The sequence below is a fragment of the Salvia splendens genome, chromosome 4 (assembly GCF_004379255.2).
Source record: "Salvia splendens isolate huo1 chromosome 4, SspV2, whole genome shotgun sequence".
In the NCBI taxonomy this organism is placed as follows: Eukaryota; Viridiplantae; Streptophyta; class Magnoliopsida; order Lamiales; family Lamiaceae; genus Salvia; species Salvia splendens.
In genome coordinates this window covers 35,338,279-35,353,039 of record NC_056035.1, presented here as the reverse complement: position 1 = coordinate 35,353,039, position 14,761 = coordinate 35,338,279, and the positions used below count along the sequence as shown (strand labels likewise).

General features: G+C 34.5%; 2 protein-coding genes across 5 annotated transcripts; both read right to left on the bottom strand.

Moving 5' to 3' along the window:
- Positions 1-6,733: 6,733 nt before the first annotated feature.
- LOC121799669 lies at positions 6,734-8,411 on the bottom strand. Of its 2 annotated transcripts, XM_042199106.1 has the most exons (5): positions 7,976-8,411; positions 7,841-7,872; positions 7,651-7,740; positions 7,467-7,532; positions 6,734-6,984 (listed from the first exon to the last, which is right to left on the bottom strand). In XM_042199106.1, exons 1-5 carry the CDS (start codon positions 8,014-8,016, stop codon positions 6,845-6,847), a joined length of 369 nt encoding a protein of 122 aa, XP_042055040.1. In that variant the 5' UTR covers positions 8,017-8,411; the 3' UTR covers positions 6,734-6,844. The 2 variants fall into 2 exon arrangements, with proteins under 2 accessions (XP_042055040.1, XP_042055039.1); XM_042199105.1 differs by having other exon boundaries at positions 7,651-7,775; positions 7,841-8,411.
- A 136-nt stretch (positions 8,412-8,547) lies between these two features.
- Positions 8,548-14,386, bottom strand: LOC121799668 (O-fucosyltransferase 1-like). 3 transcript variants are annotated; one of them, XR_006050350.1, is made up of 10 exons: positions 14,144-14,386; positions 13,891-14,038; positions 13,532-13,610; positions 13,278-13,348; positions 12,267-12,355; positions 11,776-11,899; positions 11,411-11,694; positions 10,605-10,734; positions 9,016-9,747; positions 8,548-8,865 (listed from the first exon to the last, which is right to left on the bottom strand). XR_006050350.1 is itself a non-coding variant. In XM_042199104.1 (9 exons), the coding sequence occupies exons 1-9, from the start codon at positions 14,149-14,151 to the stop codon at positions 9,130-9,132; spliced, it is 1,551 nt and encodes a 516-aa protein (XP_042055038.1). In that variant the 5' UTR covers positions 14,152-14,386; the 3' UTR covers positions 8,892-9,129. The 3 variants fall into 3 exon arrangements, 1 of the variants encoding a protein (XP_042055038.1); XR_006050351.1 differs by having other exon boundaries at positions 13,891-14,035; XM_042199104.1 differs by lacking the exon at positions 8,548-8,865 and having other exon boundaries at positions 8,892-9,747.
- Between the last annotated feature and the right edge of the window lie 375 nt (positions 14,387-14,761).

Here is a 14,761-nt window from a genome sequence, read left to right as displayed (position 1 = left end):
TATTGAATGAATAATGAATTACAACTGATCACCACCTTATATACTAAGATTGTGATGGTGTACATACAACAAAGGCATACGATAACATCTCTATGCAACTAACAAACTAACATAACAGCCTAACAGATTAACCGCCAATGCCAACGGCTAGTACAGCTCACTGACAGCTGTAGAGACTTGAGCTCGGATACACTACATGCATGAGCATGAGATGAGGCTGCTCGTGTCTTGCAGATGAGCTATCTCTAATAGGATATAGCATCCAAATCCTATTCTATATAATTAATAAAATGCATGTTACGTTATTACCCAATTTTACATATACTAACTTTTTTGTCATTTAAATTTGTACTAGCTTGGAATAGAAGATGGAGATGAGATTTCTGCCATGCAACATCGGAGTGGAGGTGGCAATCCAGCAGCTTTAGCAACGTATCTTTATTACGTTGTTATTATTTAAAGCGAATGGCTTTTAATAACTTATGTTGTTTCTCTAAATTTCTTAGTTTTATGTTTAGTATCTTTATGTCGAAAAATATTTGAAAGTTTAGTTTGATCCCATGAAGGAAAAGTATGCAATTTTTAGATCAAAATGTTTGTTAACAACCCATGTTTTAAAAGAGAAATTTTGGAATATGAGTCTCAATTTGCTGACCTTTCAAAATTTAGGATTAAATTCGCTTACCTTTCAGAATATGGGATCGAGGCACACGAATTTTTCAGAATAAAGATTTTTCGACTTTTAATCTTTTTTTCTTATTATTTGCCTCATAAAATATATGAATGGAATAAACTACCCATATTTTAAAACCCCAATTCCGATTCTACAAAAGGAAGAAGAGTGCATAAATTATGCATGAATACCCATCCACTTGGATCAGCATCATCAAGGCATTCTAACCTTTTTGCGTCGCTACTAACTTCTCCAATAGTTTCCAATTGCTCTTTGGCAAGTAAATGAACTAATTTCTACTGCACTGAAACATATCGTATTATTATAATTACTACTATCTAAAACAATAAAAGCTCCATTATAATGCCACATTTGAGAAAGATCAACCAAGTATTCCAGCTATTTCGGGACCTAATTCCAGTACCCAAAGTGGGTCATCAGATTTCTCAACTCATATAAATGCCGCATTTGAAAAAGATCATAACAATTTCAAAATCCTTAGAAATTCAACTCAGTATTCTAGCTATTTCTAAGTTTAATGGGCACATAATAATCAAATAAAAAGCACTTTACTTCATGTATTAACCTAGGGGTGTTTGTAATAAATTATTAGCCAGGCAAGGTATTTTACATTTTCGCTGTAAAACGAAAGAGTCTAAAATTTTCAGAATTGGGGTTTTTTTTACGTGGGATAATTTGGTCCATTCATCTATTTTGTGAGGCAAATAATAAGAAGAAAGGAGAAATTTTTTTTAAAAAACTCTTACCATGAAAAATTCGCATGCCTCGATTTCAAATTCGGAAAGATAAGCAAATTTAATCTCAAATTCTGAAAGATCAGCGAATTAAGACCCATATTCGGAAATTTCTCGTTTTAAAACACTAACCGCATTTTGTTTCTGTTATGTTTTGAGCGGATTCCTTAGTGAGTAGTTAAGGTTGTAGCTACCAAGATTATATCATTGCTTCTCATGTCAAATTCTCATATTTGTTTTTGCTAGGATTGTTAATTTAACAACCTGAATACAAAATCGGGCAAAACAGTCCACACCATTTGGGTTGGCAGATTTCACAGGATGGCCCCAACGTTAACCGCCGGCTTACCGCCTTCTTCCGACGCCGCTCCTCTATAAACTGAATTTCATTGTACTACATAACAGTCCATATTTAATGTAGCTTATTTATCAAGTATTATTACTGCTTGCACTTGACATCGTTATAAGAATATAATGATAAAAATATTAAAAGGATTAGTTTGATTTCAGCCACTTAGATAGCAAGTTATGATTAGTTTCTGCATGTAGTCACCGACTAATTAGAAAAAGGATTGATGATTGATAAGTTATATTTCAAAAATCTTACTGCTAATTCCTTTATTACTTAATAGTAAAGTAAATTAACTAGAAATAACAGTTGAGCCTGGGATCTAACTAATTAAGGATTTGTTCGCTTCTGTCATTTGCTTCGTCGAGAAATGGGTTAATATCAACTTAAATGATTAAATAGAAAATAGGGCTTAAGGGGATTACTTACCATCTTTAAATACAATAGTGAAGAGAGAAGAGAGGCAAGGGTTTTCACTTTTCAGATCGGGAAAATTCCGACCGACTCTTTTGGGGTTTCAAATAAATGTTTGGGTCAGCTTAAGTTAATGCGGCCGATCAATCGCTTAAGTTTGGGCTAACTCCAGATATTAATTAATGTGATGGGTGCGTGAATAAACTGAAGTTTTGGGTCTAATAAACCTTACCCCATGTAATTAATTTATTTATGAGAAAGTTAAATCTTCGGTTTTGTTTTTGATTATTTTAGCACAAGTTAATAAATCTCATAATTTAAATTAGTAGAGAAATCCAGAATTCCTCTAACACGAGGAGACTAAGAAAAATTCTCAGTTGGATGCATGTATTTCTTCGGTATAATTAAATCCATTTATATTAATTAATGTTTTCTATTTCTTATGCATCCATTTGATGTTTTTTTATCTCTCTTTTCTCCCATTCCTACCTTTTCCTCGTCATTTTTTTTCTTTTTTTTATTTTACTTTCATTTCTTTTTCTTCTCATAATTTATGTGATTGGTTTTTCATTCTCATCTCTGTCTATGCAAAATTAAATTTTTATACTTATTTATCAGTTGACTTTTGGTCCCGATGACTTTATGTGTATAATTAAGGAAGATGACTTTATGTGTATAATTAAGGAAGGTAGCAAAATCAATTAAGATGATATAAGAATTTTTTAATTTTATAGATTCACACTATAAAAGAATTTTAAATTTAACAAAAGTTGTTAGACTTTCAGTTGAAATATTAGTTAAGAGAATCAAAGGCTTAGCTTTAAAACACTTGCGAATAAACACATTTAAGCATACGAATATCAACCAACATTACTAGCAATATACGAACTGACGTCCAAAACTTACAAATAATGATGAGTGCAACTATCAGCAACTTCGAAATTCGTGGTTTTCGATTAGTGGCAACCCATATAACAAAATATTGAAACCTCTTTATTACATTTGAAAAGTTCATTGAAATAACAAGATCAAATATTGTGATTTAAATAATAGTAATAATCTAAAAATAGTTTCATTGATTGGATGACACGACTTTATATGCAAAATTGATAAAAATATAAGAGAACAATAGATAAAGTGGGTAATGTAGGAGAAAAAGAGAAAACATTCATTTAAGAAAAAAAAACATAGTTACATTTAATAAAGACAATAGTTATAATAGAAAAACAAATAAAAAAGTGAAACATCATCCTTCAAGTTTCAAGATTCAAGTCGCTTTAATTATTTGCCGTACTCCAAATTAAAATTCTCGAATATGAATACGTGTTGAATGATCGAGGTAATGAAATGGATATATACAGTTGTAAATACAAGTGGCATCTTAGCTAATTAGGGTTTCAAGCCAACATTTTGGGTCTTTCTTGCTCCCATATAAGGATCATTTGATGTAAAACTTCACATAAAGAAATAGTCTTTTTTATATCTAGTCCTTTACATAAATTCTCTCTTTTATTGCCCTTCTTTCTCTTTCTCAAACAAGCGAAGAGAAGGACTCAAGGAAAGACTTCAATGGCTGATTCAAGAATTGTGATTTCCTTCAAGAATCAGGCATTCATTTATATAACTTCTCGTTCCATCTTAATTTTTATACACCATTTTCTTTTGGCTTATTAACTTAAGATTTATGTTTATTTGTTTCATCAAGATTATGTTTCCCATGTGAAGTTGGAATTTTTATATCTATAAATAAATTAGTAGTGATGGAAATTGCAGGCTGGGAATGAAATGTATGTAAGAGTTAGGGTCGAGACGGAAATAAAGAAGTTGCTAAAAAGTTATTGTAATGAAAATCAAGTTGAGTATGGAACTGTGGATTTCTACTTTGAGGGTAATCGTGTTCCTCGTGGCGGAACTGTTGCTCAGGTTATTTATTCTAACTAAATACTCAAATGTTTGTGTTTTGGTCTAGCCATGTTTTTTTTTATAGAAAATAGTAGTACTAATAATTAATTTGTTTGACTTGTATTATCAAGGCTGGATTGAAGGATGAGGATGTAATTGAGGTTGTGGCACCAGTCTATGGAGGTGTGCCTTCAAATCCAAGCTGTTGAATTTGCTATCTGGGATGATTTGCATATTAAGGTTGTGTTTTTAATAATTTCCATATCAAGGTTGTGATTTTAAATTTTGACAAAGGATCATTATGTGTGTTCATGAATATGCTAATTTCCATTTTAGCTTAGATATCTCATAATGCCTTGAAGATTCTCTATTATTTTATGTCATTATCTATAATTTTGACAAATGAGTATATTATTGATCTTCATACACCTTTCTCCATCTTTGATAAGAAATTATAGTTATAATAAATCGTATACTAAGAAACTGCTTAATTTTATTCTATCACCTTATTATTTTGTTAAAATTTGATTAAGCAAAGAATTTGCATTAATATAAGTATTGACAAAATTTAATTTTAGGTGAAGTTTGGGAAAAAAGATTCCCCCAAATGGAACGTTTTTTTTAATCTTCTGACTTTTTAGGCTAAAATGTCAATGAGCATACTCATGGATATATCTAAGCAAATCCAAACCTATTTTAAATAAATGTAACATCAAAAAGTAATTTATTTATACTAAATTCAAAATATAATATTATAAATATTCTCCTACTTTTTATACATATTCAACCATATACTGTTCAATTTTTTTAGTTAAAGTAAAAAGTAAGTGCGTAATCTGGTTGCCTTAAATCTTGGTTTTCAAATATCTAGATTGTTTAGTTAAGCTCACTTCCTTTTTCTTGTTTCAAGTTTCAACATATCTAAATTATTTTGTTTATTCATCACATGTAACTTGATTATACCTATAGAAAACACAATAATCCATTGAAGCAAACTATGTCAAAAAAAGTGAGTGTGATGAATGAATGAATGCCACACAACAAACCAACAATCAAGATGATGATATTGTTGGAATAAAATTAAACTTGATTTTTGAAGTAGAATTATCTAGATATGATAAATATCTTGATATTAGTAGGTGTTAAAATTATCTAGATATTTTAGGAGAATTCTCTAGATTATAGATATTATGTAGAATTTTCTAGAATTAGTAGGTATTAAAATATCTAGATATTCTAGTAGAATCCCTAAAATGTTAGGAAAATATCTAGATTTTTATGGAGAAAAAATATAGATATAAAATATTAAAGAATCTAGTAGAGAATTCTAGAATATGAAATGCATGCCTATAAATATGGCATAGTTGTACCATTTTCGAGAAGTTGAGAAAGTTTGAGAAATAAAGTGTCTTAGTTTCCCCACATCACCCCTCCAAAATCATTTCCCATATATTCCACCCATTCTGTTCTCAAATACTTCCTCCAAACTAAATTACTCCTCCAACATATATCTTATATATTCCAACAAAGTGGTATCAAAGCCATAAGTTCCTACCTGAAGTATGGCTAACTTGTCGTCGTTCCAAGTCCTCATGCTCAACAAGAGCAGTTTCGATAATTGGAGTATCAAGATGAAAGCGTTGCAGGGAGCCCACGACGTTTGGGAGATCGTGGAGAGTGGCTACGAGCAGTGACGGAACCACGTAGGGCCAAGCCCACGCGCCAGCGGGGGCTTGGCCGGCACCAGACTCCGACCCTTCCCTAATACGGCTGTTCTCTGACCGGTCTCCGCCCCAGAGCTTCAAGCGCCGCTGCATCTGTGAAATTGAAAATAGAACTAGGTTGGAGAAGATAAGGGCTGGGCTTATTAGTTTTGGGCTGCGTTTATTGCTGGGCTGCTTTTATTTTTGGGCTATAAAAACTAATGATGCACTTGGGCTTGGCAGAATTGGAATTAGAATTAGTATAAAATTGTTTTTATAGTGCTTAGAAATAGTATAAATTGTTTGAATTGTGCAAGTTTTAGTTAATAAATTTATTAATATGTGAATATATTTTCTAAGAAATCTTGTTGTTATTAGTAGTAGTTGTGTATCGGTATTTTTTTAAAAATCAAGGAATGATTCAACTAAGTGTTTCAACTAATTGTAGTATGAAAGAGTTAATGTTGCAAGTGTTGAATCTAATGCGGAAAATATAAATAGTGACATGGGACTACAAAAACAGTTATATGCAAAATTAAATAATTTAATATTATTATTCCTTCCGTCCCACAAGAATACGTATTCTTTCCTTTTTAGTCCGTCCCACAAGAATATGCACTTTCTAATTTTGGAAAGTTTTTTCTTTTCTAATGAGGTAGGATCTATTCTCCAAAGTGGGAGTCGGTTAACTGACTAATCGGTTCTGTCGGGACCGAACCGATAGAATCCCTAGGTCTAAATTTTACATTAAAACCCGCGCTGAACCCAAAGTGCATATTCTTTGGGGACGGAGGGAGCATTATTTTTCAAAATTTGAGCCCCGGCTTACTTAATTTTCTGCTTCCGTCACTGGCTACGAGGAGCCGCAAGACGAGACCGGTCTATTCCAACAACAAAGGGATAGATTGCGAGATGCGAGAAAGAGAGACAAGCAATATGAAAATACAAAGGAGTATTTTCCATCATAAAAGCATCATAAAGGAGTATTTTCCACAAACTTCCTTACAACTCATCAAAGCATAAACTATACGTATAAATTAAAGCCAACTTACCAGAATAGCCTTGTCCTCTTAGCATCTTCATCTTCATCTTCATCACCATGCAATAGTTGTGGTGAATATGATCCAGCTAGCTCTTCTTCATCTGGGGCCTCCACTTCCGTTACAGGTGTTGGAGAGGCCCTAGTGCCTACATATGAAACCTGCTCATCAAGTTGCTGCCAATTCATCTTATTGTAGTTCATTAAGCTTTTCAAAACATATGAAAATTTGTAATCCTATCATACTATAGGCCTACACTACAGCATAAAATTGCAGCCAAAACACATTGTATGAACCTGGAGCACTCCAACATGCATACGAAAAGGAAAAACCTTTAACTTTAGGTGAAACATGTAACTGAACCAGTCAAAAGTTCAACAAAAAAAAGCATGGTAAAGTTGAATACAGGCATAGAGATGAAGTATTTGCATCCCCTTACAAATAATTAGTAGATTACCCATTGTGAAACAAATTGATTCCATTATTTTCTACCCCTTATTTATGTTGTTTCTACTATATATACAGTCAGTGTCAGTCCACCAACAATAATTAAATAGAGTTTAAGGTTACTCGATATGCCCCAACTCAGAGAAAAAAAGTACTACTACATGATAGAAGTAACAATCTTACCTTTCTTTCCCTCTGCCTCTTCTTCTCTGCGACACATCCTTCTCAATCTTCTTTCTCCGCACGAATCTGATATTCAAATTGAAAATTCAGGGAAACTTTTAACCCATCTATATTATACTACAATGGACCAGACAATATAGCAAGATAAACTTGAACCCGTATGTTTTTATTAGTTAAGTAATACCATCCATAAGCAGTCCAATTACTGATGTTACAAGGGCGAGAATGCGGGTTGAACTTGTTCCGGTTACTTCTACATAGGCGTTCAAACTAACTGATTTAATGCCAAAGAAGGCGTTCAGCGCAGCACTACAAGAAACTTCAGAACCAACTGATACTATAAAAAATAATAAAGCGAATAAATCGGGACTCACTTCTCATTCGAATAACCGGAGACATCTTTGCTCTGCAATTTCAATTTCTTCGCAACTTTCATTACCAGGAAATCAGAAGACAATAACTTACATACAATAATTCAAAATCAAAATTAGGGAGGAAAAAAGTTGGACCTTCTTTTGAGCCTTCTTAGCAAGATACTCAGTACTCTCATCCTCAGTAATATTCCCGCCTACTATTACTCTTTAGCTTAGATGGCGAGGGATCGTCGGAGTAGCATCGCCGCGGTATAATCGGAAAAGTAAAAAACTGTTCAAGGGGTTTTGACGATATGATTTGAGTTTGAGGGGTCTTTGCTACCACCGGCAATAGTATGCATATGCATAAAAAGTAGTACTCGTAGCCGTAGATAAATTTTTCAATCACACGGTTTAGCAGACTTTCATGTGTGACCGTGTTTTTAAATCTTTACCCTACCATGGTAACACGTTCCTATTTTCTTAGGTCAAATTTGAAGGATTACGTGATAAAAGAATAAGCTCAATCCATTAAACTCTAAATCCATCCATGCACTCACTTGAAGAGTCATATCAGATTGCAACATTTATTTCAAGGTTACAGTGGGAACGTGCATGATTGTTCAAATACTTCTATCATGTCTGAACCATCATCACCCCTATTTTACGTGATTATTTATAATGGTCGGAAAATCTCATTTTCTTTGACTGCTTCACCCAGAAGAGAGTAACAAAACAAGACAAAGATTAGAATAAACTTTAACAAGTACAACAAACTCCAAGATGGGCTTCTTCTTCTGAGCAGTAGTCACAAAGAGGAGTGAAGGGGTGGAAAGATTTGGAGGAAAAAGGTTTTGGTTCCATTTACAAATACAGCACATTTGGTGTGAAAAATCATCCTACAAGAACATATGGTCAGGTCCAGCAAAAATGCTTATATCCAAATACAGTGCTCAGATCCTCCTCTACTTCACCCAACGGCTCAGTCTATGTAGAACTTCCGAAGCTAATTGTGGCTACTTTTCTTAATTTCTTCAACTCATGGACTGCAATTGGTATAAAGATTGTCAAATGAAAGATTCTATAATGTTCCATAGGATTTTTCCTTTCACGATAAATATTTAATGTGGACAAGTGACCAATAGACGAATGCATCCTACATCGCTACAAGAAGTGAAAACTAGTAAAAGAAGTACCTGTAGTGCCAAATTGGAATAACCACCACCAGTTACCAGTAACTGCAATTCGGCATCGTGATGTAGCTCTAGGGATTATCAACATGTTTTAACTAGTGCTGGTATCTATTAATCCTATTTTTCTATGACGGATGTTGAGTTTGATGAGGCAGATTCTTCTTGATCATCATTTCCCCCTGTAGTCAACTGACTGTCCAAGATATCCAGGACGTTATCAGGTGGACATCTGTCTGCCGGATTGACTGCTGACATCTGACAAAAGCACTCTGGCCATGAATTCGTGTAAAAGGACTCAGGCTGGACCCGCTTGTGAGGTCCACCAAAGTTCGTGTTTTGCATTGCTCGTCTAACAGATTCTTCAAAACCAGCTGTGTGCCCCTTCTCCCTCTCAATGAATATTGGAGCAAGAGCTTTTCTATCAGGTATTATGTTTGTACGGAAACCATAATAAAGGCGGTGGCCAAGAAGATTATTTGCAAAGTTGCTTGGCCCATCATATGTTGGCATGAATATGTCTGAGAGCAGACAGACCATATAATCCACAGCCGAGCCCACCAAACCACGACTATTCTTCCCCAGTTCGCCACTGGTGTCTAACGAAATGTGGTTCTCAAGACGAGGGAACAAAGACCGAAAAGGCTTCATAAACCTGTCACCACCAAAAAGTTCACCGGCTGCAAGGTATATTCTGGTCGAGTTGTCAAAACCCATAGATCGCAAGATCAGACCAACCTGCAGGTCATTAGAGCATCATTTCAGTGAATTGATAATTCTCCCTATCATCTGAGTAAGTGTAATTTACATGGATTATGGCTTTGGTAATCACAGCCATAAATCTATCACGATAATGATTGAGAGCAGTAGTCCACATTTAATATATGAGATTTTCCCATTTTTATGCACATACACAGAGTATATTGAGTTAACACCAGTAGCTAGCCCCAAAACCACATTATGCAACTTGGTGATGAATCCAAGATTTGTTACTTTGAGCCTTCTTTGAAAAGAGATATTTATCAGTCTCTGATTGCTACTGTTGTAGTAGATTGCACATCAAGAGATTTAATTCATGACAAGTAATCTTTATTATAAACTGTTGTCACAACCATTATACGGAAAAAAGCAAAAAAGAAAGAGAGAAAAAAAATCTGATGTACCAGCATTATTATGGATAGAAAGGAAGCAGAATTTATAGAAAATCATGCACAAAACTTTTGATAGTATTCAGGTAAAAGAGTTGCTTAGGTAAACCGTTCAAATATTTATGCTGCTCAAAAGGATTCTACAGATCTACTAGAGAATGCTTTTTCATGTTTAAGAGGATTGTGTTACCTCCAAAAAAGCATTCACAGCATGGAGATATAGGAATGCTACTAACTAGTAAAACACCAGCAAAACTAAAAACTAGAATTCTTATGTGGTATTCTCCTGCTACTTTTATTCTGGTACAAGCAATTTGTTTATTTTGAGAAAATGGAAGGAATTTTAACTTAAAGAAGCAGTCGGTATATCAGCAGTAAACCATTATACTTGATATACCTCAAGCATGCAAATGACAGTGAACAGAATAAGACAAGTTGAAGGATTACCTCTTCAGGAGTTAGAGGACATTTTCCAATCGCCCTTCTCTCACTATAAACAAGTTTTTTTGGCGCAAAATTTTCCTCCCTGTATTTCTTCAGGACCTTTTGTTCTTCAGGAGTAAATATATCAAAACACCTGAAAGAAACCAGAAGTTGCATGGCTTAAACTTATCAGGTACGAATATCTTTTCCATAAAATCTCCCAACTTCTTTTCAGGACATTATCATGCAATGTTGAGCAACAGAGATGAGGAACACTCGTCATTATTGGAGCCGAAATATAAAGTCATTTGATTCAGCAGCAGACAAATTATTTTTCTCAGAAATCTCGAAGATGCAGAACAATTTCCTTTTTCGTTCTTTTTTCTTTTGGGGGGGGGGGGGGGGGCAGTGAGTTCTGAATCCAGGATCTGTTTTGGCCACCATTAGTACTATTTGAACAACCAGCTCATCTAAAAAGCTAAAGCTGTTAGAGAAAAAATATACTAGTATAATATTTAATTACTGAAGACTTGATTTCTACATATATATCCGCTATTCATATATGTTGCTGATGGTTCAGGCTGTCATCGTGAATAAATGGATCACTCCATAAATGTTTTCTAGCTAAATGACTATTAACTGACACGAGTATAATAAGGAAGCAGATTTACTAGCTTGTGACACAACAGAGCGCCAACAAGCCAAAATTAGACAATTCTCATCTAGCTCACTTTGTACCTATACTCAGCAAATGAGAAAGGGAACATTAAAGTAACCCAAAAATTGGAACAATTTATTCTGACTCTTAGTGGAGCCATATAGGAACCTACCCAGCAAATGACAGCATATCCATCTCAAAACGAAGATGTATGGCCATGAAATGACCTTGTGCACGAAGTCTATTCACAATTGAGTTGCTGAGCTCCATAATGTGAGGCTTAAACCGTAAGGCATGATAATTAACTCTGCACCTTAGGCGCTGGTACTCAGGGTTATCAATCTCTTCTGCCAAGCGATGTGAGAACGGTGTAAGATAAATAGCACCATGCTCTTTCATCTTTGCCAGAGCATCTGTCGTATACCAACTGACTGGAGCATCTCTAGGAGGCCGTATCTGATAACAAAAATGTTGTCAATATCTAACAGTGAAAACTTCATTTGCAAAATTTATCCAATGGTGAAGAGCTTCTTTCACCTGAAAAGCTTTCATCTTCTTGGTCTTCCCATTTTTCCGGACTTCGGGAATGCTTTCCACTATTCGTACATCATATCTCAGAGACTTGATAAAATGCTCGACGTCATAGACACCATGAAAACCACTGCAGAAGAAAATATATAATATCCATACAAAGACTCAGTTGTAATGAAATAAGATCGACTAAAGAGTTCTAAATGCGTTTATTTATTGGAACTTATGTGATGCCCCGAAATTTATCATAGTTCAATGGAAATGCAGGATCTCCCATTAGGGATTAGCTTTTCAGGACAGTGAATTTACATGGGCTTTTCAGGACAGTGAATTACACGGAAGAAAGTGGTTTATTTGAGACTGGAGTTCATAAACATTTCAATCACCACCATGGTCTAGTAAAAATATTGACTAAAGCTTCAGAATCTCAAGTAAAATAGAAGATTATATGGAAACTAAAATATGCATATATGAAACATATGTTTAGAAATTAGCACCTGTCATCATGCCAGAAGGAATTTGCGTCCAGTTCAGGAAGTACAAGAGTAGCATTCATGATTCGAGCAGCTAGCACAGCATTACAGATCTAGAATACCATATAAGTTAACCTGATTAGACAAATTTCACCAACAAATTATAAATTCAAGATGACAAACTATTGTTTCTGATAATATTGGGGCAGGTTGAAAATAAACCAAAATGTTCTTTTCGTACTCTATGAAGTCAATTGGATGAAGATCTTTTTTCTAGTATTACCTATGAGGTCAATATGAGATTTTCAAAAGACAGATGCCATGAGTGAAACACATAAACAGATTGCATACTCCGATGGTCTTTTATACTGATGTTTGCAAGACTCGTTATGGTTTTATAACCAAAAAATGTAACTGGTAACAGACAAGCTTTAGTCTGAATATTAGATCTCTGAAACTCATTAAGATGGTGTTTTCCTACAATAAGATAAACATATGAGTTTCTAATTGGTAAACATGAAGGGTGACAATAAACGAAAAACCATAACAGTTTCATTTCTAACGGAAGCATAAATAAATAAATTCACTGATGAAGCACATAGATAAAAGTGAAGTCACTATTTATTTCAAGAAAATATAACGAAGAGAGTTTTTCCAAGCTTTATTCTTAGACTAAGAAACCCAGAGTTTGCCTCTATCAAATGGTGAAAGACACGTAGAATAGCTTTTTTTCTTTATGAACTTTGAATTAACTAGTACACAATGAACTAGTTTTCACGTTAATTATCTATAGAATAACAAAAGACAAATGAGTGTCCATATAACTTAAGAAGCATGTAGGCCTTGACTGAATTCATTTTAAGGGACCCAAAACCCTTGAGGTCTTTACATTCCCCAAGATTCAAAATCAAAGAATGGCACATGATGAGTGCATAAATGAAAGATATGGACAATGAAGTGATAGAAGAATTTATTAACCAAACTAGTACTGTAAGGGAGAACATAAGTTTATGTTACTAAGACTTTATTACTTACCGCACTTCTTTGCTGATTGAGGCCACCATTACAACGAACTCGTAAGTACCCATTGGTTTCTGCTGGGGGAGCTTCTCAAGCAGAAGGACACAAAGAACAACATCACATACATAGAAGTTGGAAGGTGATTCAATAAATAGTCATGAATTTCAAGAAACAATAAATCAAACCAGTGGCATACAAAATAATTCAACCCAAAGAATCCAAACAGAAAACAAACTTCTGAATGCAAGACATATTAAAGAAAATCATACGGGGCCAATCAGATCTCGGAGCAGATGATGGCCTCCATCCACCAGAAGCAGCTGTATCCCAAAGCGCATCGACGTCAATCTGCTTATACACAACAAATAAGCACAACTTAATCATGGTTCCTTACTACAAAAGCAGCTACTGCAATATTACAAAAAAAGTAGCCCTTAATTCTGTCATCTCCAATCAAGAAAAATAAGTACAACACCTTTTTGAACCACTTAGCCACATTTTCAAATTCTATTAAAATTAGCCAATTTCTGCACGCCAATAACTTCAGCCAAGTAAAACCCCAAAACACATTAACAACTCACTGAAAATTTAACCGGTGTGAATGAATCAACGTGCTAAATATATGTACCTCGGATCGAGAGATGGATCGCGTGTTGCTCTTTACAGTGGACAACAGCGAAACGGTACAGATCACCAGAACGATTACAGCAAACGATAGCCTTCCAAACATACCCTTAACTCCGGATTGCTTTGATTGGTGCCTATGCCCCAATCTGCTGTAACAGTTAAAGACACATTAAGTTGAGCGGATCCGAGCTCTTAATATATAAAAAATTAACAAGAACTAATAGAGTGAGTGAAAAGTGGGCATATTTTTCTACCTCCTCATTTTCGAAGTTTATTTATGGATGGGTGAATGGAAGCTTGAATTTCAGTAGCTCTGCTTAGCAGTAGTGATTAGGATCGAGAAGTTTGAGAGAGAGAGAGAGAGAGAGAGAAGGAGCTAGATCAATGATGACGATGATTATCGAACTCCCGGTGGATCGGATTCTATGGTCGGTTATGTGCTGTAGATCAGATCCGATGATTAAATCAGAAGCCTCCTATTTAAACGACTCTATATTGTATCATTAGATTCCAAATACACATATACTCTACAACACAAATTTTAATACTACTGGTTAATAAAAAAAAGTTAATTAAAAAAGTTATAATAAAAAAATAAGTTAGATAAATGAATATTAATAGTGTACACACCGAGACAAAGCAAGCGTGTTGAACAAAAGAAAGGATGAGTTTGTCTTGCCCTTCTCTCCAATGGCTGGATGATGAATGAGACAACATAACTACTCACTTTTGTTCATCATGAAGCCCGCTTCTAATTTTCTATTTGCTCGCAATAATCCCCCTCAAGGTATTATCTATGATACTTACTAAAACTATGGTTTGGATGGCTTGTAAGAATGCAATTCTAACTTTCAATTTTATGAGAAATAAAG

Bases quoted from the DNA above. Each gene is read 5' to 3' on its own strand.
- LOC121799669 (XM_042199105.1), bottom strand. From the start codon at position 7,902: ATGAAAGTTGCGAAGAAATTGAAATTGCAGAGCAAAGATGTCTCCGGT. The intron at 7,533-7,650 runs GTATTACTTAAC...TTTGAATATCAG, and splicing joins AATTGGACTGCTTATGGATG to ATTCGTGCGGAGAAAGAAGA. The intron at 6,985-7,466 runs GTAAGATTGTTA...TTTCATATGTAG, and splicing joins AGAGGCAGAGGGAAAGAAAG to GCACTAGGGCCTCTCCAACA.
- LOC121799668 (XM_042199104.1), bottom strand. The intron at 13,611-13,890 runs GTACATATATTT...GTGTATAAGCAG, and splicing joins GATCCATCTCTCGATCCGAG to ATTGACGTCGATGCGCTTTG. The intron at 12,356-13,277 runs GTAAGTAATAAA...ATGGTATTCTAG, and splicing joins TCAATCAGCAAAGAAGTGCG to ATCTGTAATGCTGTGCTAGC.